This window comes from Pezoporus occidentalis, unplaced genomic scaffold (assembly GCF_034315485.1).
Source record: "Pezoporus occidentalis ecotype Australia unplaced genomic scaffold, CSIRO_AGI_Poc_V1 ctg77, whole genome shotgun sequence".
Classification (NCBI taxonomy): Eukaryota; Metazoa; Chordata; class Aves; order Psittaciformes; family Psittacidae; genus Pezoporus; species Pezoporus occidentalis.
In genome coordinates, this window is record NW_026916126.1 from 3,957,569 (window position 1) to 3,984,198 (window position 26,630).

General features: G+C 37.7%; 1 protein-coding gene across 17 annotated transcripts in view; it reads right to left on the bottom strand.

Moving 5' to 3' along the window:
• KDM6A (lysine demethylase 6A) overlaps positions 1-26,630 on the bottom strand; it is a 157,750-nt gene that overhangs the window by 72,644 nt on the left and 58,476 nt on the right. For all 17 annotated transcript variants that reach the window (XR_009961508.1, XR_009961506.1, XR_009961507.1 and 14 more), the window contains one exon: positions 9,918-9,976. Coding sequence is in view for 8 of the 17 variants with exons in the window: in XM_062602442.1 (XP_062458426.1) it covers positions 9,918-9,976 (59 nt within the window). In the remaining 9 variants the exon portion in view is untranslated. The remainder of the gene's footprint in view (positions 1-9,917; positions 9,977-26,630) is intronic.

Genomic DNA, 26,630 nt, shown 5'->3' on the forward strand with positions numbered 1-26,630 from the left:
TTCCTATGATAGGTGAACATGGCACTGATTCTACTTCCTTGACTTTAAATCCTCCCCACACATGCCCCTGTTCCTGATGTCACTGTACCAGATAAAACAAAAATATTATGTAACAACTGTATCTCGGAGAAAAGACAATTTACTTCTGAACAGGACTGCTTTGCCTCTCAGGGCAACTGCATAAAACTAGGACAGCTGAAAAGCAACTGAAAAGTAATAGATATAAATTCACAGAGGAACTGAGAAAAAAGCTAAGATTTACTGTATCACCTGGCCTGAAATCCAGACAGCTTGAAACAAAATACCTTCATATACATCACTGCTTGTACAATCACAAAACCCACAAACACTCTCAGCTTAGGGTAGATTCAAGCACCTATGCCAGGGAACACAGTCCCACTTGCTGTCCTAGGGAAGTCCAGAGACTGATGCTGATCAGGCAGATGACAGACAAACCTCCAGGGAGAACTGTACCCACTCTGAAGCAGCACAGGGACACTGGACAAGAGTTAACCACAGTGCCTAAAATTACACAGTGTTTATGTGTTCCTACTCTCCAAGTGCAGTATTATTTACAAGGACAAAAGGTTAGCAGTTACAATGGGAAAATCAACAAATACTTTTCATAGACTTTTTTTAATTCACAAAACACATAAATGACCATTTTTTAATCCATCAGCAAAAGCACTTCTACTCTCAAAATTCTTGCAGGCTGTTTTCCCATTCCTAATGGCAAAGCAAACCAAAGGCACAGAACTTCCTCTAGACAATGCAACGAAAATACACCTGAAGCATTATCTGACCCGTACAAATAGTACTTAAGAGCAGGTGGGATTGAAAAAGTATTACATTTGTACTGTGAAACTGAAGGTTTCCCTATACAATCTTTCAGAAAGGCTTTCCTTACCTTGTACCATACTTATCTGCTTACATAAGGAAAATGAGCAAGAGAAGTGCAAAAGAGACAAACTTGCACCAGCTAAGCAGTCTCGCACATCTCATCTGAACTTCCCTGCAATAGTATGGGTGGTGATGAATCACACACCTCAGTATCTACACCAAACTCATAACAAACAAGGATACAGATCTCGTAACAGTAAGCTCACCATCATCTACAAGAACACCACTCAAACTGGAAGGCCAAACACCAAACTGATCACTAACATCAGCACTTATTTTAATTTATGCTTTTGTTATGCTTAAGTATAGATTTTATTATCATGTATTTGCATTCCTTGCCTTAACTCTAATACGATACTTGGTATGTAAGCCACTGGTATTTAAAACCCATTATTTGCATCCTGCTTAAAGACAGCATCCTAATTTCTAAAAAGGAAGAAAAATGGTGTCTGTGATACATATCAAAGGGAAGACAAAAATCAGGAATAAAGACATTGCATTTCTATGTCACCTGGGGGATTTCCCCTCTATCAAGTCTCAGCTGCAGGACCACTGAAACATGGATTTCTAAAAAAGATTAGACGAAACTGTAAGAGACAAAAATATTTTTGTAGTCTCTTGTTTACTGAACAGGAAATACTATTTACTGCCAGAGCCGAACAGAGTTAAACAAATCTGCAAGTATAACAACTTTTAAGGACTGTTCATAAGTTTAGTTTAGTTTGAATGCATACTGTCATTCATTCAAAAGAACAAGAATGTTGCCTACCCCAGGCTTTCAGAGCAGCACAGCACTCAATCTCTAGTACAATTATAATCAGTGCACAACATGAAAAACCGTGTGCCATTCAGCACAGTACCTGGCAGTTACAGACCGTCCTTGTGAGGTTCATACAAGGTTTATTTATGTGCAGACAACATGGCAACACCATTCACCCTAGTCTAGGCTGCTCATGGAGTCAGATTCAACATTAGCAGGCTTTGAGATAACATTTTAATCCAACACAACTTTCCAATGACAACAAGCCCAATTATGTGCAAGGAGGAAGAAAAATCTGTAGGATGAGACATCAGTCTTTCACACAAAATCTATGCAGGAAGTAAATGGCATGCTCTTCAACCCATTTTGACGGATGCTTTGAAAAATACATCAACTAAGTCAAAACAAAACTCTCTGTACCATTTTAGTTCAAGTTACCATACTAACAGCTAAATAACATTCTAGCTGCACATTTCAGTTATATTAGATCACTCCTAAACTGGTGGGTTTGGGAGCCAAGGCAGAAATGCTTTAAAAACACAGTTTCCTTGAAAGGTCAGAAAATTCAAAGGAGTGTGGTCAGGGAGCACTGACTGCTCCCATCCATTGCACTGATTTTGCAACAAAATGGACTGGCACTGGTGGAGAGTTTGGTGAAAGACTCTCCACTTAGAAATTTTCCTTCAGTTTCTAATACATGCTGGATTAACACGTAAGAAAGAATCCATATGCACTCAGAATGTTAGGGTACTCCTGGGTCAGTGTCCTGCTTGCATCTTAAATTCTGTATCCTCAGATGCCATAATAAAAACTAAAAGATAATTCTGAAAGGTAGCATAAATTTAAACTTCAATGAAGCATAATTATATCAGTAATTTAAGGGGAAAATGTAAGAATACACCAAATATTCCCCAAAGCAGCTTTTCTAACTTAAAAAAATCAGTTATTTTTTCTTCTCCATTTAAAATACTGGCCTGCATCTTACTTGACTCTAGCGTTAATTCTATATTGATTATGCAATTTGCAGTTACTCCAGTACAACAATCACTGACAGTAACAAATACAAATTAATTCAACTACTTCTGTGAAAAAGGACACCACCAAAATTCCACAAATAAAGTGATTGGAAAGCCAGTATTTTCAGTATTTCTAGCAGTAGTAGGTGCTCATGTCTAATTTGGTAACTACAGCCTCATTTTAAACAGTCAGTAAAATTCACAGAATAAACCACTCAAACTGAAAAGACACTTACTAAAGTCTCACAGACAGACAAGCAATTCTATAACATAACTGAATTAATATTGACCTAATTTTGCCCATGGGGAACATTTAAAGTAGCAAAGCACCGAGCACTACAGGACACATCAAGAACACAGACTACAGGAAAAACTTTAGTTTTATTTTGGGGCTGTTTCCCAGTGCCATGCCCAAAGCCCCAGATTCAGTCTCTTTACTACATCAATAGCAAAACATGTGCAATATCACTGACATCCCTTTCAGTTGTAAGTGCTCAACAGCATCCAATGCAGATGGGTTTGGGCTTGCCACAGGCTGGTACAACACAGAAAAAAGTGGACATGAGAAATGCAAAGTAGGAGCAAGAGTTGTAAAGGTAAATGAGCTGCAAAGGTAAATGAGAGAATGTGGCCCAGAGTAAGTATCTGCAGTCCTTCGTGGCCAATCTGTTTGCCTAAGTTAGGGCCTTCTGGATGCAGCAAAGGTCACTTGATCTTTGCTCTGAAACATCACTAATCTCATTTCTGTCCTCTGCCCAAGCCTACATACAGAAAGATGGGGTCTAGAGGATTCAAAGCATCCAAGTTACTCAGCTGTTTTCCCTCAAAGCTCTTCTGGGGTTTTACCAAAACTGGAAGAGCAGAAATAACAGCTTGATGATCTGGCACATATGAAGCAGCATTTGGCTTAAGAGGTTAACGGCTTCCTTCAGACATGGTGGCACACGGCCTTCCTCAAGTAGGTTGTTAGTCTCCACCACTGATTAATGAGCCTTGCTGAACAGACAGAGCTTTTCAATTTTAATCCTACAGCAGACTAAGCATACATTAGTCCAAAGGACAAATCATGGCTGAGAGCTCTCATACTTCAGAACTAAATGACAGTCATATAAATTCAGCAAGAAATGACTTCTGGTTTGTTCACTGAAGGTAACTGCCTGGTAAGAAACAACTTTGGCTGAGTCTTCTAGCATTTATTCAGATTAAATAGAAGTTTTCTCCAAGAATGGGAGCATTTCAACTAACAGACAGAAAGGCTATCTAATAATCAACAAAATAGAGCAGGGCTGGAAAACAGACACTACAGAGGATGAAAAGCACCTCTAGGCTTACACTTTACACAGTGCTGCTATAGTAGTTCAGGAAAAATAAAAACGACATGAATCTGTCATCTCCAAATCAAGACTTTCAGAATCAATCCGGCAGCTGCCTTTCCACCCACTTATCTACACAATAATGGCTACCATTATGAAAGTGAAGAAACCAGCTGAATAATAATAGAAGATTATACTAAACATTTAGTTAACTCTCCTAAGACTTTTATTGGAAAGTTTTACTTGGATAGACTGTGAATAAAATCTGCTTTGAATGAGGCAAAAGAATATAATAAAATGGCATCAGTTTAACTATTTAAAAGTTAACACTCATGCATTTCAAACAAAAAACATGAAAATCAGAATAAGTGTATGACTTCAAAGAACGTAACATTATTCCAATGTATCAGAAATGATGCAGCTTGAGTGAAAGTTTCTTCTTTTTTATCTTGTTTCAACTTTCTGATCACCTATTCTAAGCCTCATGTCATTTCATGACTGCACTAATGAAAACGGACAAATTTCAACGTGAAAATCATAATTTGGGCATAAACAAAATGTACATATACAGCAATAGTCAAGACAGTGCAATTTCATGAAATACTTTTACACAGTCTTTAGATACAACTCCTAGTAGCTGAATGGTGAAATATTTTGTGCAGTGAAGTCTTTAAACATTTCTCTAGAACAGCAGCTGAGAGTAAGCATTTTCCGATATTGTCGAATATTATGCCTTTCCATCAATCCAAGAAATGGTTTGATAAACCTACACCTAAGCTCCACATCTTGAGCTCCACCTAAACCTATACCTAAGCTCCACATCTGCTTGAGCAGATAGGCTGGACTAGATGACCTTCAGTGGTCCCTTCCAGTCTCAATCATTCTCTGATTCTGTGATACAATCACAGAAACATGAGACAACAAAAGAGAAATATAATTGCTTCCTCATTAATGATTACTTATTATGTGCTGCCTATATTTACGTTTCCATTTTATATACCTAAAAAATACACATACAGATACAGCCACCTGAAATCCAAGAAATACTTGACAAAGAAGCATCTACACAGTATGCATCTAAATTCTACCCTCCTTACAAAGATAACTACAAACACCAGCTGAAAGGACTCTGACAGAACAGGGAAAGATGCACCAATACAAATGTGTACCTTGAAGATCACAAGTTACTGGTAAGCAAGCTGGGTTTCTACTCCCAAATTATATCCCTCTTGGGCTTTCCTTTGCAGGTGTTTCTAAAGCAGGAACTCCACATACTGCTAATTCCCAGAGCCATGACACTGCTGGGTGAACCTCAGAGCCTTTCACGCAAACTACAACCACTGGACTATTTCATCAAATGCCGCACAACCTCCGCAATGGCAGAAACTACTGATATACCTGGAGGTGTGCAGAGCAGACATTGCATTTGATGAGTGGCTGCTGTCTACATGACAGGTGAGGCATTCCCACACAAGGGAAGGACGTCCCCAGTAGGCTGTTAGCATTCCTACATACCCCACTAGCCACTCGACAACTACTCTTTGTATGGAAGAGCCCAGTTCCTTGGATCTGTCAACCAAAGACACAAACAGCTTGAGAACCATCCGAAGGATCTGGTCCTGCTTGTGAGGGGTGGACAAATCTGACTGTGCTACTAACTGCTTGCCCCTAAAAAAAAAGACAATGTACTCATAGAAGAAGCAAAGAAGGGCAAAGAACGGACCTTGACAGCACAGAACTCTCCCACTCTCACAGGCAAACAGCAAATACCATAAAACAATACTTTCCTGGGTAGATGAATAAGGCACACAATACTGAAGGCTGGCACGTCAGAATAGTGAAAAAAAGTTTACATTCCACTGTAGACAACTGTATATTAAAAGCTATTTAAGCAGCTCCTTTATGATTTCAGAATGACTGTAAGAAGAGCAAAACTTCATTTTCTGAAAAAGACAAAGGAGGATGACAGCCAAAGAGAGTGAGAAATAGACCAGGCTCCTCCAGCTCAAATAAATGGTCCAATGTGATTTGCAGTAAGAACACCTCTCAGGTGACAAGTTTGTGTGTTTTCCTGTAGGTACTTGGAAAAGAATGCTCCTGCCTCAGTGAAGCCTTCAAAGGACTTCTAGAAGAAAAGAAAGTCTCAGGTGTCTGGAGGCCTGCAGGCTGACGGAAGAGTTGAGATGCAGTACCACAGATAACAACTGAGGGCTGCCTTTTGCTGTCTGCTTTTGGCCTTTGGACGGTTGTGGAATTCAGCAGCAGCAGAGATGGGAGGCAGAGAGCCTGCTCAGTGCTTGTATGCTGCAGATGAATGTACACTCTGCCGACAGGGGTTGTATATGCTTCTTCCCTCTTGCCTATTAAATGTCTCTACCTGATTAAAGTAAGAATAATAAGAGTACAACTGCCTTCTTGATGTCAAGTTCCAATTTTGAGTCAGGATTCAAGAGGGCAGAAAAGCTTTTTGGGCTGAACTCCCACGTCCCTCTTTCAAGGAGTCAAAATTACGCTAACAGGAGAAATCCTAGCATACAGAAGAGCCACAATGCAGGAGTGCAAACAAACTGGGCTGGCTGTGAGGTGACTTTAAAGGAGCCAGAAACAGAGATGGGGGTTCTGTTTTGGCAAGGATGGCTGCAAAAGGGTCAGAAGGTTCCAGTTAGAAGACGACAAATTTTCTGCAGGCAGTGTGCATCTTTACGCATAATAGGGGTAAGGAAAAGGGTCTCTTGCATTAGTTTTTGGCTTTTTTCAGAACTTCATCCTACAAAATGTAATGCTGAAGGACTGAGGTTTACAAAACACAACTTCTACAGCTGCTAAGGATCTGGACTAAGGAGCCTCACGGTATGCTAAATGGGGTGATAAGGGGGACTGATCTCAGCCTCCTGCAAGGTATTACAAACAAACAGGGTGTATATGAACAGACAACAGACAAGTCAGGCTCAGAATCCTTACTGAAGTGAAAAAAAAAATAACTGGCATCTAAGCCAATACACTTGGATGCAAATATTACACAGAAATGAAGGGCAGCCTTTGATAAACCACTGAAATGCTTTAAGTGTTCCATCTAAAAGACAACTAAGGAGGCTCTAGATTTATTAAAGTTATGTATCTCAGCTATCTCTACTCTACTGGTATTATACCATGCTTGAGAAAGAGGGAGACCACTGGGAAAACCAGCAAACCGCTTTCTCAGTACTTAATGGTAAATGGTGTAAAAAGAACAGCGTCAAAATTTAAGATCTGTAGGACCTGTTTTACCAGACTTCGTTTGATTTATGGAGTTAATCCCTTATGGTGTATCTCACTATAATAACTGCATGAAATAGCACTGGTCTGATCACACTATTGTGGCATTTGTATATACACCGAGAGCTTTCAGTTTCCAAATAGTCATACAGAATCATAACATAAAATTATGTATCAGTCAAGATTCGTACTTAAGATAACACTTAATAATACTTAGTAATACTGCTTTATTATATAGAGAAGTGTAAAATACTGAGTTACAGTGAATCGCGTATGTGTCTTGGAGCTAACTGAACACTTCAATTTTATTTCCAGCTTTCAATTTACAAAAGCTGGAAAACTTAAAAAATAATGTAAAAATAAGAACAAAATTTTTAAACCTGACCTTATTCCCACTTGCTTTTTTATTATCCCTTTTTATATGAAACATGTAAAAAGCTTGAACACTTCCTTATTCCTTTCCTTTTTGAAGAACTTTATACATGCCTCTCATTAGAATTTATGAGTATCTGAAGTGGTGTGGATGAAAAAACATATTCACGGGTGAAGCACAATAACCTGAACTACCTTAAATGGTTCTCCCATACGTGCCTGAAATATACAGATTTGTGTACTCTGTTAATAAATAAATAGGTGGAATAGTTTCTGCAGGAAATAAGACAGTTTGACTAGCATTTCACTCTGAAAGAAGCAGGATTCTTCTTGCAATCTGCAAGACTGTCCTGTAGATGGTTAACATCTACAAAGAAGAATATATCTACTGTAAATTACTTGCTATCACTTCCAAGTTTATTATGATTTTGTCACACATAAACACCCACAACCACACATCCCACTCCTCTCGACCTCAAGAAAACATGGTAAAGGGCAGGGAGCATCAAAGGGATTGGAAAAAAAAAAAAAAAGAAACCCAAACAAACAACAACAAAGGAAGTGGAAGATTTTATCTGCATTAGATTTTCTTCTCTAAAAACTCTGCCCAATTCCCTAATGATATACAGCTTTCTTAGTACCAAACTATACCAAACTTTGTTGTATGAATGAAACTGCAAATATTATTCTACATACCTTGAACATAAAATTTTATATGCATTTAAGACAATGTAAATTAAGGCATCAATTTATACTCATGTTCTCAACAAGCTTACTTAAAGCCACGGAAGAAAAATCTACATTCATTCAAAGCTTTAATTTAATAGTACTTAGGCCTCACAATCACCCAACTTTGCTGCTCCATCCACTGGAAGACGCTAATAAATAGCACAAACTGCTGTTTGCAAAAGCTGATGTTGAACAGATGGTCTTTCAAAAACTCAACTACTCTAAATCTAACTACTCCGTCTTATTCAATTTTATCTTACAGTTTTCTACTATTTTCACAGTGCAAGTTGTAACAAGATATCCCTTGTAAGAAGAGCTGGTGCACAAAATACTCTTCATAAGAACTAGAACATTCTTGACACTTAGTGAAATTCAACCAAGACTGATCGCAATCTTAAAATAGTGGATTCCCAGGCATGCTGAAAACTTTTCTGTTTTTCTCTTGTTAATTAGAATGCAACATACAATACATGGCATTCATTTCACCACTGTCGATAAGGAAAGCAGTAAGTTGCAAGATCAGAAAAGAAGTCCAGGTTCTGAGCACATGATTTAACCAGTTTATCTTAATTTGAAGAATAAAAGCTTATTTATACCCCAAGGAAAGCACAAACCTTTTGTTTAACAGACACACAGAAATAAGGGCTGGGGGGGGGGGGGGGGAGGAATGGAGGTAGGAGGGGAGAGAAATACCTCTTTCTTGTTCCAAACCATCAAACCATCAGTTGGTAGTTACTTACTGCCTCCTTAACTGCAGTTATGCTTAGTACAGTAAGATGATAAACTTTCTAGTAATGACCAGGTATTAAAGTCACACTTACTAACAGTTTCCACGCTGAGTGTAAAAAAGCACTGACCTAAATACTGCACCTGACTCTCTCCCAATGACACTAACTATATCTCTACGAGAATAAACGCCAGTGAAAGTCAGAACCCTAGAAATAGAATTGATTCCATTCATCATTCTTCTGTCACCACCAATAAACCAAAACCAAAACCTAAACTGAAAATCAATCCTCTCCTCCATATCCAACAGCAGCCCCTCCCTTTCGGTCCCCAAAGTCCTGCCAGAATTTCCAACTCTTGAGTTTTTATGTCAGTTTTAAACATTCTGATTCAAGTCTGAGTGTACTGCTTCTCACATCCAAAACTTTTACATTATACGGCTATGTAGCAATTGCTGAATGCAGAGCTAAATGAAAACAACCCCACTTTGCCACTTCTCCAAGAAGAAAGTTTTTTGTAAGCAGGCTTTCAAACAAACACAGGCTACAGGCTATCAATAATAACAATTCACAAAAACCTGCTGAGTCACACTGCTCCACCCCCCTGGCTGAATGGTATCACTAGGAGCTAAAATTCTCCTCTGGTAAGTGCTTTCTTTTTCAGGCAACTGTTGTGGTTCCCACAGATACGTTACAGTAAGTCAGATATGTGACCCAGAACAGTATGCCTTCAAACACCTATAATAAAAAAATTAAACTATTGTACACTCACAGTGAACTGAAATTGAAATATTCACCTACTAATGAAACATCACACAAAAGCAATACCATGTTTGTTCCAACTTACCATTGGAAGGCATTGTAATGGAAGTAGACCAAACCAAGGCCATATAAAAAGGCAGCATTCTGTAAAAGAAAGAAAGAGTGTTTAAAACTCAGATAACACAACCATACGCTGTCAGAATGATTTTCCAGTATTTTACTTATCCTTTGACATTCTGCTTAAATTTCACCTTGAACAGGAAGAAAAAAAAAAAAAGGAATGGAAAGACAGGCAGATAATAATAAAAAATAATAATAAAAAACAAAAAGTGATTTTTCACCACGTATTTTTGGAAGAATAGCAACAACAATAATATTCAAATACTTTTACATCAGAGAAACTGATGTGTTTTGTTCTACTTGTACAACAGCAGGGAAGGAAATGACGGAGTAGAGGTCTTAAGTAATTTATTATAATAAAAAATATTTTATGACTGAGTACCATTTCATAGTCATAATAATTTATACTAATATACAAGTAAACAAAGCTGCACACCCCGATTTCAGTGTCTAAAGCAGAACATTAATTACATGAATCTGAAAATATGCTTAAGGAAATTTCACTTTTCCGAATACCAAAAATACAGACATTGGCTTCAAGCCCAAGACAATCACATTTCTTCATCATTAAACAAATTTCTGTTTTCCCTACTTCCCAAAGTAAGGAAATAGAAAATAGGGGGGGGAGGGCGGAAGAAGAAGGAAGGAGAGGCGGGGAGGGGAAGAGGGAGAAGAACCATTCTCCCTCTGGAAACCCATTTTCTGTCCGCAGAAAAGTATGACTTGCTTCTAAAGTGACACTGCACTAAGGATGTTTAATGCATGTTTAACTATCTAATTCTACAAATAATTAGTATGTATATCCTGAATTAGAAAAAGCAATTTATTTTTCCCATGTAAAAGTTATGCCACACCATAGTTGTTTTCTATTTAGCAGAGCTGTTCCATTAATTACAGGAGACAACACTTACGTGCTGCCTGTAACACATTTTTAGGCTTTTCTTATATACAGTTCTGGTTTTGAGAGACAAGGAATGAATCCCAAAGAACACAAAGCTCTGACACAGGACAAGAGATGGAATTTCCATTGTCAAAGACTATAGCTCAAGATAATTCCTCTTTCACTTGTTCAACAAGTCAAATTTCTGTTCAATTCCACGAAAGGAATCCTAGTTACTCCTTAAAAACAATCCAAATATAACCAATTTTCTCCTAGAAAATAACTGGTAACCAGAACACAATTCGAAAAGCAACATTCATCAGAAACAGGACCCAATACTACCATTTCATTATACCTCATTTGTGTCTTCTAAATGCAAATTAAAACCAGGGGAAATGCCAAAGATCCTTTCGTGAATACAGCTGGATCATAGCTTCAGCTATGGACAGCTTCCAAGAAAATTATGTGGTATGACCAGATACTACGGCAATCAGAGCACTGGAAGATGTTAACAGGGGGAGTGAAGGGGGAAGTACATAAACATGAAAAAGATGACACTTTACTACTCACATTCCTGTTTAATTGAACAAAAACACAACACGGACATCTGAAAGATAAAAGATCTCTCATTCTGTACTCCATGAATTTCCTGCTTTCCAAGCGTGCTCTGGCAGCAACAGACTAGGAAAAAAGGCAAGCTCAAAAACTGAGCACGCATAATGCCTTAAAGTCACTTTAAATGAAAAAGACAGAAAGAGAGATTTTCATGTATGCAACATGGAAGCTTCAAAACAGAGCACATACTTAGTAATCTTTATAGTGTCAGGCTCATTTAGAGAACAGAATTTAACAAAACTGTCCAGAGATCCCCCGACTGCAATCAAGACTAGATCATTGTAAAGATTAGAATAATAGTAATAACAAAAATCGTTCATCACCACACTGCACGATTCAAGAAAAATATGCCAGACAACTAAAACATTTTCAAAGAATTTAATTTCCTCCTCTGAAACCTATTAAGAGTTCACAGTCCAAATGAGTTACAGATTCAGAAGATTAAGAGATGATTATTTTGATCCTAAGGGTTAATAATGACCAACTTCCAAGGCACAACAGGACAAAATGCAGGTGATTTGTCCAAATGTAATTAACGAATCAAGTTCACATAATGCTTTCAGGTTGTTCCTGCCCCAGTAAAACACAAATCAGCCATTACTGCTCTGTCCCTTGTTCTGTGACTGTTTTTCCCATTTTTCTCCTGTTCTCATTTGGCCTCACAAAGCATTTGAGACTGACCCTGAAAATCTGTTAAACTGACACTGTCGTGTCAATATAAAACAGGGCAAGATTTAGGACCCTGTAATACTTTACTTCACATGTAAACGTAAAAATTCTGAAATGTCAAGACGGATCATATTTATCTGTCCTGAAATACTACAGCTCTAACCACATGTAACGTAACACCATTAGTACTGCTTGTTGATTATTAGATTTGTCATCAGAAAGGTAAGAAAAATATCCTTTAATCTGTGTTTGAAGCTCAATAGGACTTTCACAACAACTGGCAGATTATCAGCACTTCAGTGTATGCAGTGTTTTCCCACAAACAACTCAAGGTGAGAAGTACATAAAATTCTCTACTTCAGCAACTAACTTTTCTGCCTGTATTACAGAATACCATAATGTCCGATGTGCAGCCAAGTTCCTGTTGGCAACATCCAATATGAAAGGCTAGAACAACTTAATGCATTACCAGGACCAAGCAAGATCATTACACAAAATTTTCATCTGCAAAATGTCCTTTTTCTTAACATCACAAGATTCTGTGACTCTGTTCACAAGGACTCTGTTCACTCCATTTTTAAATAAATGAATAAATAAATAAATACATATCTGTTTTCAGTTGCCTTTGTTAATTTTATTTGGACAAGTTTATCACAAAAAGTATCCATCGCATGTTTTCCAGGAAGATTACCTTTGTAATTTAACCCCTGCTATTCAGAATACTGCTATAAATAGCTGGTAAAGTGGAATATAAGCCCAGTTTTCCCCCCTCCAAACATTTTAAAGTGAGGAGTAGAAAACAAAATTATCAAACAAAATTATCTCTTATAATCCTTTCCTTGAACTTTCTTAACAACCCTCACAATTTTTGAAGATCTTATGCTAACAAAACTCATTCTTCCGTTACTAACTTCTAATGCAATTTTTATGTCATCAGAGCTCCCCACTAAAATCTACGGTAAATGAAAAAAAAATAAATCCCTGCAAACTGAAACAGACTGTACCTCAAATCTGAAGTTGTATGTCTGTATTTTTTCATCTACAGCCATGCTATTAAAAAGCATGGACAAAAATTAGAAATGCCATTTCCAATTATATGTCATTCATATTTTCTACAAACTATCAAAAATGTTAGAATGTTTCACACCAACCACTAGATGGCTCAAATACCTCTTTCCATTTTATACGCTTATGCAATTTAAGAAGATTGTCAAGTTTATTTTGTGTACCGTTACTTACACGCACTATTTAGCGCTAAGCAACATTTCAGTTGTATTTTACAACATGTATGAGTATGAGCTACAGTATTTTACTTCAGGTAATTCAGAAGGCAAAAGATGTACCTGTATGTACCTTTATATGTAACTGAGACGAGAAAGCACACTGAAGACTTTCTGGTCTTGTTTCAAGCAATCATGGGGGGGGAATTAACAAATGAGGAAAACTCCGTCTATCTCACAGACCTTCTGCAATAACCCAAGTAACTGGTTTATAGCCTCTCTGAAGCAGCAGATGGAAACAGATCCCCAAACATTTCATGTGCTCTATTCTCTAGCCATTTCAGGCCAATTTCACAACAAAACCTTTTTCTCCATTTCAAGGGTGCAGTCAGTAGTTCCGGCAGAACGACATCAGACCAGAGCATCAGTTACACTTTGTTGACAAACACAGGGTCAGAAAAATGCACCTGTCCTGTGTAGCAAGTGTCCATACTCACATTCAAGACTTATCAATGGCCATCTTTGAATGTATAAATGTACACAGCTACCCCATCTCAGTGCAGATGGTTTTCACCTGCAACATGCGTACCTTCCACAGGCATTTGAGACCTGATTTGCCTTTTATAAACACAAGAATATATACAAAGAAGTTAGGCATGCAAAGGAACATCTCTTCAGCAGGCACTTCTAGAAAGAGAGTGGAAAAACACACTGAAGAGTCAAAGCAGTCTCAGGGCAACATCGAGTTAGGACCTTGCAACTTAAAAATGAAAAGGAACAGTTTTTGCCATAGTTTCATAGCATTGCTGACTCAGAAACATTCCGTAACGCTGCCTCTCAATTTTGCTGATAGTCATTTGTATAGTACTATAGCCAACTCGATGCCAGAACTGATACATGTTATTAATATACAAATTAAAAAGAAACAAAGAAAAAATATTATTTTTAACTGGATCGGTTTCCCAGCCATGTTCATTGTGTAACCCCCCCCTCAGCAACTGCATTAGCACAAATGAAAGAGTGGAATGTAGCAAAGTACGTAAAATCTCTTTAAGCCTACACTGCTACTAAGAAAACGCATACTGAACCTACAAGGACTTTCAAACAGAAAGAGTGAAATTCTGAAGATTTTAACAGGCAACCTGTCCTTTCTTTAAAAAAAAAAAAGAAAAGCTCAATACTTTAGATATTATAACTAGATAAACAGATATTATAAATTATGTAAATGTTTGACTTGAGAGGAATTAACTTCTATGGGTCAGTAAAAGATGGATAAAAACATGGAATAACACCACAGCCTGCCTGTCAGCCTTCACCATGCAGGTAGGTCCTTAATCAGTGAGAAACAAGCAAATACACCGTTTCTTCTTTATGACTCTAAGGGGCAGGGCCAGACATAGGTAAAATAACCCCTTTATTTCATGAAAGGGTTTCTACTATTTATACAGAAATCAGAGTGTACCCCACCTCACAATGAGACAAAAAACAGATCAGAAGAAACAAAGTCCACATGCAGTCACGTGGTGGAAGCCTAAAGATGAACTATGAGGGAAAAAAAAACAACTGAAAAAGTTCAGCACCCTCATGAGGCCGGTGACTGTAAAGTCTTTGATGACACCTTAAAATTGCTTCCAGCAGGATTCCAAATGCCACTTCCACAGCTGCCTAAGCTCCAGCAGAACCTGCAGTCCAGCCCACATCACACCAGGCTGCAGAAGAGTCGGCATGTGGGCAGGGGGCATTGCTCTTCAGGAAACCTAACTAGAAAAATAAGGTTTCACAGTTTACAGCTCATCCTGCGGTCACAGGGTCTGTCAGCCACCTGTTCCAAGCAAAAGAAAACTTTTTTGTGTCCAAATGTGTGAATATGTTTATTTATTTACTGAAAAAAAAAAAACAAAGAAGTAGTTTTGACACTATGGTGCCTAATATTCCTCCTGACACTACTCGATATATAGTAGCAGTTCCCTGGAGAGTATGCACCACATAAAAAATTCCACTCAGGCTCCTGTGTATAAACAGCTCTATGCCTTTGGGAGTTGACAAGCTCTAGCAGTTCCAGTCACAAAGACTGTAAGTGTTCAGGAGAAAGACGAGAGGGATTAAACAAAATTTATTTAGATTTGCAGTAACATGAAAAAGAGAGCTCCCTATCTAGATGTTCTACACATTTGCCACACCTGCAGAAATTCTAAGATCCCTGTAAGGGGTGTATTACAAATTAATTTAGTTTTGGCTTCTTCGAGGTCTTCAAGAAATTTTATAGTACCTGAAAAATCATTAGGTTTATACAGGATCTTTAAAATACAGCTGTAATATCGCAAAAATACACCTACGGCTTGTAGAGGAAAACTGGGTAATACATTTTTCTTGAGGCATAAAAAATACTTCTTTGCTTTCACAGAAAAGATTTTAAGAAGGTGAAGTAGGAAAAACCATAACAAATAAAGCCCAAAGAAACAAAACTGCCACCCACAAAGTATTGTGGATGTCTAAATATTTTTCTTCTCTTTCCTTGGTTTTTTTTTATTGTTGTTGTCATGGTTGGTGGGGTTATTTTTTGCTTTTTGGTTGGTTGGTTTTGTTTTCTTTTTTTTCCTTTCTTGTGAGTGGTACCTATCTTTGAAATTACCATGCTCTCCTCCCCATCCTGCCCATCTCCTTCTTAGGAAAGACAGCACATTTCTCCCTATCTTTTTCAACTCCTTACCAATGCTGCACTTCCCTGTTCCCTGCAGCACCCCTCTCAATGAGCACTACTTTTTAAACTCCTCTGAAACACTGCTGTCCCACCATTTTCACTCAAGGACCAAGACACAGATGGCAAAACCTGCTTAAACACACTCAAGAGGGAGCCTGGTTCTGCCACAGTACCTCAAATGGCTTCTCAGCAGTATCTGTAAAAAAGCTTCTTGTCACCCAGGAAAGGACAGGGTACATCAAAGTAAGACAATTATTGAATTATCAAAACTCACAACCAGGAACTAATTCAAGATAGACTAATAATTTCAAAACCCTCTGAGTAATATGCTGTGCTACAACTGCTTTACAGGGACCACTTTAATATTAAAGACAAAATGATAAAGCAACATTAAATAAATCAAAATATCTTAACTGATGATGGAATACATGCACTCTTGTAAACTAGGCATTCCTTTATCCATAAGTAGATTTCAGTCTTTGGCAAAATGCAATCCAGATCAACTAGTGTACCTCCTCAGATCTGTCATAAGAACAAACAGCCAAGCAAATATCTCAACAGTGATCATTGCTATGGGTATCTGACTTACATGCTTTCCACTGAAGCTTATAAAAGTTCACTCGATATCAACATCTTCATTTTCCACTTGATACAAATATTTTCATTAATTTACATATTTTAACAGAAAACAGTGTCTTCGTGAAACAAATCAAGTGAGCAAAGGTGTTGCGTAGCACACAAAATTAAACTCACCTTGGGAGACATTTTGTAAAGACTGTTCATCTAAGCAGATTTAATATTCTCCCTAAGATTCCCCTAATACTGTTAATACTCACAAAGTCTGAGACTGGATGCTTGGTAACTAAACCAATTCGCCCAAGGTTTGCACAAAGAAATGGATATGGCATCTGTGGAGATCATCTAGGCCAACGCTCTGCTCAGGGAATGGTCAACTAAAGCAGGCTTCCAAGGATGATGTCCAGTTGGGTTTTGACTGCCTCTAAGGATAGATGCTCCATAAACTCCCTAGGCAACCTCCTCCACTCTTCAATCACCTTCACAATTTAAGAAGTCTTCTCTGTTTTTGAAAGGAATCCTGTGTTTTCAATCTGTACCTGCTGCCTTTTCTTCTTTCAGCAGGCACCACTGAGAAGAGTCTAGTTGTATCTTCATTACTTCCTGAATCAGGTATTTGTATACATCCTAACAAGATCCCCCTGAGCCTTTTCTTCTCCAGGCTGAATAACCTCAGCTCTCGTAGCCTCCTCTCCTTGTATGACAAAGGGACATCCTCCTCCTGGAAGTCTGAAGTGACATCTCCTTTATTCCAGGCCTCAGGAACCCTCCCCAAGGAGGAGAATCCAGCTACTAGGAAGAAAATTTACTCTATCCCTGCCAAAACCAGGACACCCATAATCCTGTCCTGCAGGATCTTATTTTTGTTCCGTACTCTTGTGGTGGGGGCCCCAGTGTTGACTAGCAAAAGCAAGTCAAACACAGAGCAGCTCTTTTCAACCTTGGTTTTGTTTTTTTTCTTTGAAGACTACCATTTTTATTTCATACCTATTACAGGATTTGGTCTTTCTCTTTTTCCACCTAGATACAGTGATCTAACAAAAATTATTAGATGTCTTCACGAATGTTTTTAATCAAAAGTACAGAAATGGTGTGCATACATGAAGAGACATTAAGTATTACTGAAACATCTTTTTTAGAAGATGACATTCGATCAGTTTATTGAAATGTTTTATTTCCTTTTATATGGCAAGTGATCATCACTATTTATGCCCAAAACATTTAATGAAACAGATCAACTAGTATGAAATTTTACATTCTTGATTCACCATTTTCCAACCCTTTCCAGTAAGGACAGGAATCCCACTGAGTTTACAAGTAGCCCCATTATTTCCCTGTCAGTTTCTAACTGCTGGAGAATCACTACTATGTTGGAAAAAGCCTTAGTATCATTAATTACACAGCTGTTCTATCTGAGGCCCACCACATAAAATGGTAGTAGACAAGCAGAATACTAAAGCATGAATGACTACAAAGGGATTCAAATACACACAAGCAAACCAATAAAAACCAAAAAGGGAAACGATCACAAAAATGAAGTGGCAAACCTGTCTATGGTTGTTCCTTTGAATCTTAAAGCCACATTGTGCTGGGTGCTACCGAGAACCATACTGAATCTGGAATTCTGCTTAATGGAAATAAGTTAAATTTTGAGTAAGTTGCTGAAGAATGCTGTGGCTACTTATATGTTGTTCTTTGCAGCTGAGTAACTCTTGAATGAGTTAGCTGCCTTTGAGATATTCTCCATTCTTCAGAATTCATTTAAAGATGGAAAACTTGAAAAATGTCACTGAAAATACTTGCTGGATAAAGGAAAGAGCCCCCAAACTAAGGCTTGTTTGCAGAAAGCAGATAGAGTTAAATTACTCTCCCCTCTTTGGGAAATGACACTTAAGAGCACAGTTTTACATCAAGCATGTTCTTTTCCTGATCAGAGATGTCACAGAAAACAAGATGTCATTCAGGATGCTTCACTAGCAAAACTAGAGGAATTCCAGTTTATGTGTGCTTCCAAAGTAAAGTGGGAGAAGGAAGGACAGGAGGTGTGAAAGGACAACAGACAGCAGCCTGTCATTACCCAGGCTTCATTAACCCTGGCATAAAACCAGTTTGTTCTGTAAACTACAAACTGAACAAAATCCTACATTTGGAACAAAATCTGAATATCAGCTTTAGGAGAAAGTCGCACTGGTTGCTTCAATTTTTACTTGATTTTTAGTCAGTAACATCTTTAGATGGGAAATGCTGCTCAGTAGCATACAGTTTGTGTTGTTATAAATACAGACAATATTAAAATAAGAATGTGTAACTTTTAAAAGATTTAATGGTTTTGAGTACCAAAATGCAAGCTCATTGCGTAATGGTTGCTAGTTAGCTATCAATCAATTACAACTGAAAATGATTTTCCAATTAGATTTGTAGTTGGTTAAGTAGTAACACTAATTGATGTTCTAATTGGTGATTTGCTGTTTTATTTGTCAGAATGTACAAATACTTAAAATAGGATACAACAGACAAGGCAGCAGGCCCACATGACAGGCAGCTGGGAGAGCAGACAAGATGGCCAGCAGCCAAGAGCAAAGCAGAGCAGCTGGGCAGCCCACCAACCATTCCCACAGAATATTTCAATCCCATCAAATCATCATTTCTCAACAGAAAACTGTACATCAGTGAATTTTCAGCCCACTCTATGAATATATACACACCAGAGTGCAAGAGCCCCCAGTTTCTAAAGGCAAAACAAATAAAAAAATACAAACAAGCCGAATGATAGGACACTCACTCTCCACCATCTCTGCTAATCCTGCACTGCTCTACTTAGCTCTTTCTTCATCTACTCCAGAGCTCAGCTTGCTTTCCCCCATTAATCCCCCTCCTTCTTACCACTGTATCACTGCTGCTATACGTGATGCTAGTTATTTCTAACAATTTAACTTCTGAAAAATTGCAAATGGAAACATCACAACTGTCCTGAATCAGGAACTTGAACAATTTAAATCCACTGGTCTCTCCTCAGTTCTGACAACTGCCTAATGATCACAAGGGAAGGTTATAAGAAACCTCTCAAAGATGGTAGTTTTTAAATCTTTTTTATCTGGGGCAGTTTATTTCTAACTCTGCTGCTTATGCAGGTAGCCAGCAGCCTGAAGGAGAAGGGAGGAGAGGACAGGAAAGCCCATTAACCAATGCCACAGCATGGGGATTTTCTGCTCCTCTATTCATTTGACATCCTTTTGCAAGACTCTAGGGAACTCTTATTTAAAGTTATCTTGCTAAGCTGAGTTCCATGTAATGATTTTACATTCCAATTGCTGCTCTTTGGTGTGAGTGGATACCCCCCTCTTGCACTAAAAGTCAGCAGAATCCCTTCCTAATCCACGTGTTGATGCACCCTTGTTCCTGTCATTTAATTCTTTTCTTAAACACAAACACATCCACTTTACGATGTGCTGTAGAAAGTTCAGGCCATATTTAATTGCTAAACATGGTAATTAACTGATTCTGTATCAACAGGCAGATACATTCTACTTCTTGATATCTCTTATAATTTCATAGTATGATAGCTATGCCTCCCAACTGTTTTTAAACCTTTTTAGTGTATTCACTTTGACGGCCTTCAAGACTTTTCAGGCCTACAATTCAGATCCTTTTCAGTAAAACAAAGAGAATCCTCAGGCTAACAACCTGCTTCAGCCCTCCCCAAATCCCTTAGAAAACTCTGTCTGTGCAATATGCCTGTCGTGAAAGGAGTAAAATAGGAAATTCCACTTTATTTACTTCCATGTCAGTGAAGTGGGAGCTTCTATACCTAGGATTTTGAGTAATCTGACTTTACAAGAGCCATGTCTTAGATTCTTCATACGTATGGCCGCTCTCCCTTCATTCCCTTTTTTCCAAAAGCAAAGTCTACCAAAGTGACTCGGGAGAAGAGGTACACTTCTGGATTTATATTGGTCTGATAACCCAGACCAATGAATTGCTGTTCATCTCACACTGAATGACACAGCACAGAGACAGGAAACTTTGCTCCACACGACGAAGTAATCCCTTGGTGACATGGCAGATCGCATTCTTCCCAATGATTAAAAAACTGTCGACCACTTTCTTTTCACAGCCAGAACAGATGAGTCACCATGGAATGGAACAGTGCTTCAAGACACTGCTCCAGTACCTCAGTGATTCACTGCGCTCCAGCCAGATAACAAAGCAAAGTCCTAGCCCTGATACTCGCTCTCTGAACTTGAATCATCAAAGCATCTGAAGACACACACAACATCTCCAAGTTTGTATGCACAAGCTGCAAGACTAAGAATATATAATAAAAACTAGAATCCCAGGAAAAGATAAAATTCGAAGTTTATAGAGGTTAGCTACCAGGGAACATGGGAAGATGCCACATGGATTTGGAATTACACATCTACATAAAATACCAAAATTAAAAAAATTTAAAAAGTAGCTTAACAGAAAAAAAAAACAAAAAACCCCAAAAACACCAACCCAAAGAAACAAAACCGAAACAAACCACCAACCCAACATTTCAGTTTTGTTCTTTTAGAGTAATTTTTATTTTAGACTAATTTTCCAACACAGCACTCAATATCCATTCTTAGTTCAAGACTAGCTGCCTGTGGCATCAGTCATCTGGGTTTGTCTTGATCTCAGAAGCGACATTCTTCATCTGTTTGCTTCAGTTTTCTCAGTACTCAAAGCCAAGGTGAGAAAACTTCTCCAGCAAGGAGTACCTACATGTTCTCTTTCTATAAAAGCCAGGGTTATAGGCACTGTTATCAAGGAGAAACTTCCGAGGAATCTGTTTGACATCAGCGTAAAGGGAAGAAAGTTTAGGAAAGAAAAATGCTGACATGCCTCTAAAAAGCATATTGTCTGAGCAAAGTGGTACTGCCTTCAAGACAAGCTTTTCTTCAGATCTTACTTAGAAGTTCCAGACAAATAGAGGGCTCTGTCTGCCTAGATTTTGAGATCAGAACAGAAATTAGATGGAATTATAATACTCCATTATGAACTAGATGGATGATTTCATTTATACTATTGTATTTTTATGGATTTCAAGCAGAGAGAGAACTGACTAAAGTGTACTGAAATTCCTGTATAGCTCCACAGAGTAATCCTGCTGTAGACAACATCCAATGATTGCATTTAATCAGAAAATTATCCTTCCTCTCCAAAAGGTAAAGACTATGTCACTAAATGGAAACATAACTCCAAGTAGGTCAACCCTGGAGGGAGGGAGCAGGGTATCATACAGCAGTAATATTTAACTTTTCAAACACTGCTGTTGAAGTTACTACCAAGAGTAACTTCATTTACTTTTCTATCATTATTTTAAGCCTTTCCCTCCCATGAATACCCTCACAACCTCCAGTGATTTGTGGTTCAGAGGTTTCTAAAGCCAGACAAAATGTCTTCATATTTAATTGCTCTTAATGGATTTTCCTTCCCTGGATTTGCCCAGTTGCTTTTCGAAACCATTAAAACATTGTGAGTCTGCAGCATTCTGCAAAACTGATGTAACTTCCTATACAACCAGTGAAATGAAAACTGGAAGATGTAGTACACATGAATTTCCTGCAGCAGTTGACAAGGGAAAATTGCAGCAGCAGCACTATTCTCATTTAAAGAGATTCCCCTTTCTCTGTCACCACTGTGGGTTTTCATCCTCTAGCCATAATGAAAATAATAATTAGGAATAATAACCAGTTTATCTTCCTCTTTTCTTAAGTTCAAGCTAACTGCCCGTGACAATCTCTGCTTTCTGCCCCCCCCCCCTTCTGATCCATCTCCCCTTCTACAGTGCTTACAAGACTGGATTCAGATTTTTCAGCTTTTTTTCAGGAAAAGTTTACAAATTTCTGATTATACCATTAAGATAGCTGGGAATAGATCTGTGTCTGACCCTAACAGTCCAACAGGTGCATGCATGAAATGGATCCCAATAGTCTTCAGGAAGAGGAAAAAGCAGTAATGCAAATATTTCTAAAAAACACGTTAGACAGCATCAGTATAGTTATGATGCCTGGCAATACTGTTTTATTGCTGTTTTTCTGATGAACCTGAGAATTCAGAAAGAAAAAGCTAGAATAATGCCTGCAATAAGAAAAACACTAAGTAAAAATCTAATCCAGAAAGAAAGACTGAATGAGGAAACCAAACACAATTGCTACATTTTTTTTGGCTTGTAATACCAGATAAAACATAACCAAGGAACTTTTTAGCCTTGCACAACAAATACTATGCTGGGAAAGAAGAAAATAGGGTGGAAGATCTTTCTCTATAGGAGAAGAGATACTTCTCCCATATCTGAGGTGTTGGATCTCTCATCACTATCATTCTTCAATGAGAAATTAGATGAGAAAAATGACACAGCATGAAGAATAGAAGTTACGAGTTCTGAGTTATCCCTGAGAACTTGGGAGGGATAACTTGTACAAAATGACACTGAACAGTGACTTAGAAATTAGTGCCAAATGATTTGAATATAGCAGCCCAGAGAAGTGGCTGAGGGTGACAAGCTAGTATTTTTCCAAGCTAGTATTTGTTTCTGCATGCCTTCCCTAATTACCACAGACCGGCAAGCCGTATAGGAACAGATAATTAGCTGCAGGTTTTCTAGGTAGCTACAGACTCTCAGCATATATTTAGATTTTCCTGAGGTTATCTAAATTCCAAGGCTTTTTTGTTTGCTGCTAGTATGCTTTAGCATTTGAATTTACAGCGTTCTTTCAGCACCTGCCCTTCACTTCAGTGAAAAAAGCACTCAGTGGTTTCAGCACCAATCTTCACCTTATACACTCCACAAAGGCAAGCAGACACCAGAAATTACTTCTTGCTACACCTTTACACAAGTAAACATAAGAAGCAGAACTGATTTCTATTTCTCCTCCAAATAGTCATTTTTGTAAGGGTGCTTCAGATAACACAGCAAATTCACGCTCAAACACACAAAACATTTTAAATTATTTGCCTTCAGAGCATGAGTTTATTTGCTTCATACAACCTACTTATACAGTCTTTAAGAATGAGACACAAGTTCTGTGCCTCCCCACCCTCCCACCTTCTCCATCTATTTGTACTAGAACCACTCTCACTTCAACTACTCCTACCCTACCCTTCCCCACCACACAGGAAAGACTGCATCTGTATCCCTGGCAAAAGGAGGGGATGCAGACTGCAGCAGCAGAAATGCTTTAATGAGGTATATGCTTAAGGAGTTTTCAAAAAAACCAAAGAACTCATAACAATTCTGGAGAGAGCAATAAAATTAAAATAAATATATATGTATTTTATATATATATATTATACGTATATGGAGAATAAAACAATTCTTTGTTTCCAAAACTAAGCAAATATTTAATCTTTCCAAGAATGAACCTTAAAATGCAAAAGAGTCATTTCTGAAGAAAAGCAATGCCACTCATTCATGAGACAGCATCTCCTTACAGCTTATGATCAAACTGAAATCTACAAAACAGAAATAAGAAAGACAGGGTGGTTGTGCTTTTTTTTAACTTTTTCCATGCAACAGAAGAGCCATCATATGGAGCAAAAGTAACTGTATCATGCAAACAACAGAATACTTATGGAAAAAACAATAATCACATCCATTGTCAATATGGTTGTTTAGAAAAAGAAACATTTGGCCATTCAGTATCATCACCATTCAAATAATATTCTTGCACACTGAAGATGTGTCCTCTGTTTGAGTCAGAACTGTTCTACTCAACTAAATATGCCTCTCTCCTAAAAATCTGAATTTATAAGATTCTCCACTGTCACACTTCAGCATGTCTCATATTTTAGCATCCTGCATTCTCATCACAAGGACTGAAGAAAGGAAGCATGCTATTATTCTAAGTACTAGTAGATGAAGGATGACAGGTTTTTATTCCGCACAAAGGAAACTTCTGCAACAGGAGAATTTAACATGCATTAAAAGCTTTTCTGAAGAGACTTTTCCATCAATCCTGATGATACTTATGATATTTCCACCCAGAGTATTTGGATTTTTAAACAGAGACCATACATACAGGGGGACAAGAACAGTGTCCCTGCTGAGTTTCCACAGTGAAACATCACTATTCGAAAATGTTATGAAGGTGGTTTGGAAACAGATTCCATGTCCAGGGTGAGGTGGGAGTGTTTCCTCTGAGGTTCTGTCTTGTCTTCTCCTGCCTCAAGCACAGCTTCTCCCTAAAGCACATTCTTTCCTCTTTTTCCACTAATATTCTGAGTGTATTACAGATTTGCCAGAGTTTTGAGTTTTTATAAATCCACTGATTAAAAGGGATGAGTGGCTTAATGAATGCACACTGAAAAAAAATTTTAGAACTGCAGACACTGCAATAAAAACCTTTTTCTAATTTAGTGCAAATGCAAAATATTTCTAATCAAATAGAAACATACATGCTCCCTAAAAATACCTAATCCTTCTTGTGACCCAAACAAGTACATGGCTTACACATGCAGAGGAGGATTCCTTTATTCTGTATGATGACAGTTAATAAAAAGAGACATGAAAAAAGAGGCAGTTTATCAAATTTATCTGGAGGTCAAAGGCAATGTCAAAATTTATTAGCCAAATTGGTCAGTCTTTGCTTTTTTAAGATTTTACACCTACTCTTGATTCCTTTCAAGAAGGGGGAGTATACCATCCTGTCATAATTTCATGAGATACATCATCTAATAATAGATTTACTTATTAGAATCTCGTTTGATTTTACTGTACACAAAATTGGGAAGTCTGCATTACTTGTCTGCATTAACAATAGTAAAACCAGCATCTGCTTCTTTGTCACAGGACAACCCAAGAATTCCCTGTGGTTTAGTCGACAGAGGGATAAAATTTTAGACATGCACACACACCCTAGAATGCACAAACCCCCAAACTGTAACTCTTAAGATTTATTACCCTTTAAGAAACATCTGGATAAACGTATTCTCTATTCTAAACCAGGGATCACTTGTGCTTTACTCTAATTAACAGCATGAAATACAACACATTTTTTTCTTTGCTTGAGAGGTGGCATTCATTTAACAACATGTCTCGGGGAAAAAGAAGCATACTTCCTTCAACTTCTCTGCTTTACAGAACATTTATTTTCTGCATCCACCATTAAAAGACCTTTTTCTGAAACCCAAGTACAGTCATTCTTTTCCTGAAACCCAAATACAGTTGTTCATTTCCTCTATTATTTGTGTATTTTACAGATGGACCAAGTGTTATTGGTAACACAATCCTAAGTACCTTTCCAGCATTCCTGTTTCTTCTTATTAATGATTTTTTTCTGAAATATTTTGAAAGCTTACACCATTCTTTCACCCTTAGGAACAGGCAGAATTGCAGTTAGTACTCATAGTTTGCATTTAAGAAACACTTTTTTAACATCACGCTAACTGATCACATCTATGGGATACTGTAAATGAGGTTATTTCAGCATTTCCAAACCAACCAAGTGTTCTAATACAGCAGAGAGATTATATGGTGCACAGTTCATAAACTTAGCCCTTCAATTTAGCAATCTTTGTACTACAAATTCCTCCTAGATCTTGTTCTTTTAACAACTCTTCTATCAAGTATCTTCTCATATGCAATTTCTATCCATCATGAACATACTGTAAATACAAGTTCATGATCTAAATATATTAATAACTTGAAAAATTTCTGGAGAAATATATTGCTGGCTATGTGCTTTGCTATAGGATTTTTTACTGTTTTTTTCTTTAAAAGTTACTTTGATGATGTTATATAGATTTCTCCTCCTCTCCATTTTTTTGTTTTGCCAGTACATCTTAGGATCAAACTGAAAAGTTTGCACCAACATAGTTACTCTTATACACTGTGGCCCAAAAAAATAAATATTGTGGAAAATATGTCCTCAGTTATTTTTCATCAGCAGTTCAGTAAAACACTTCATACAATTGCTAGATCCTTTGTTCTGATTTCCTGAAAAAAAATGTTCTTTTGTGGCAGAAAACTGTTACCATCAGCTGCAGTAACAG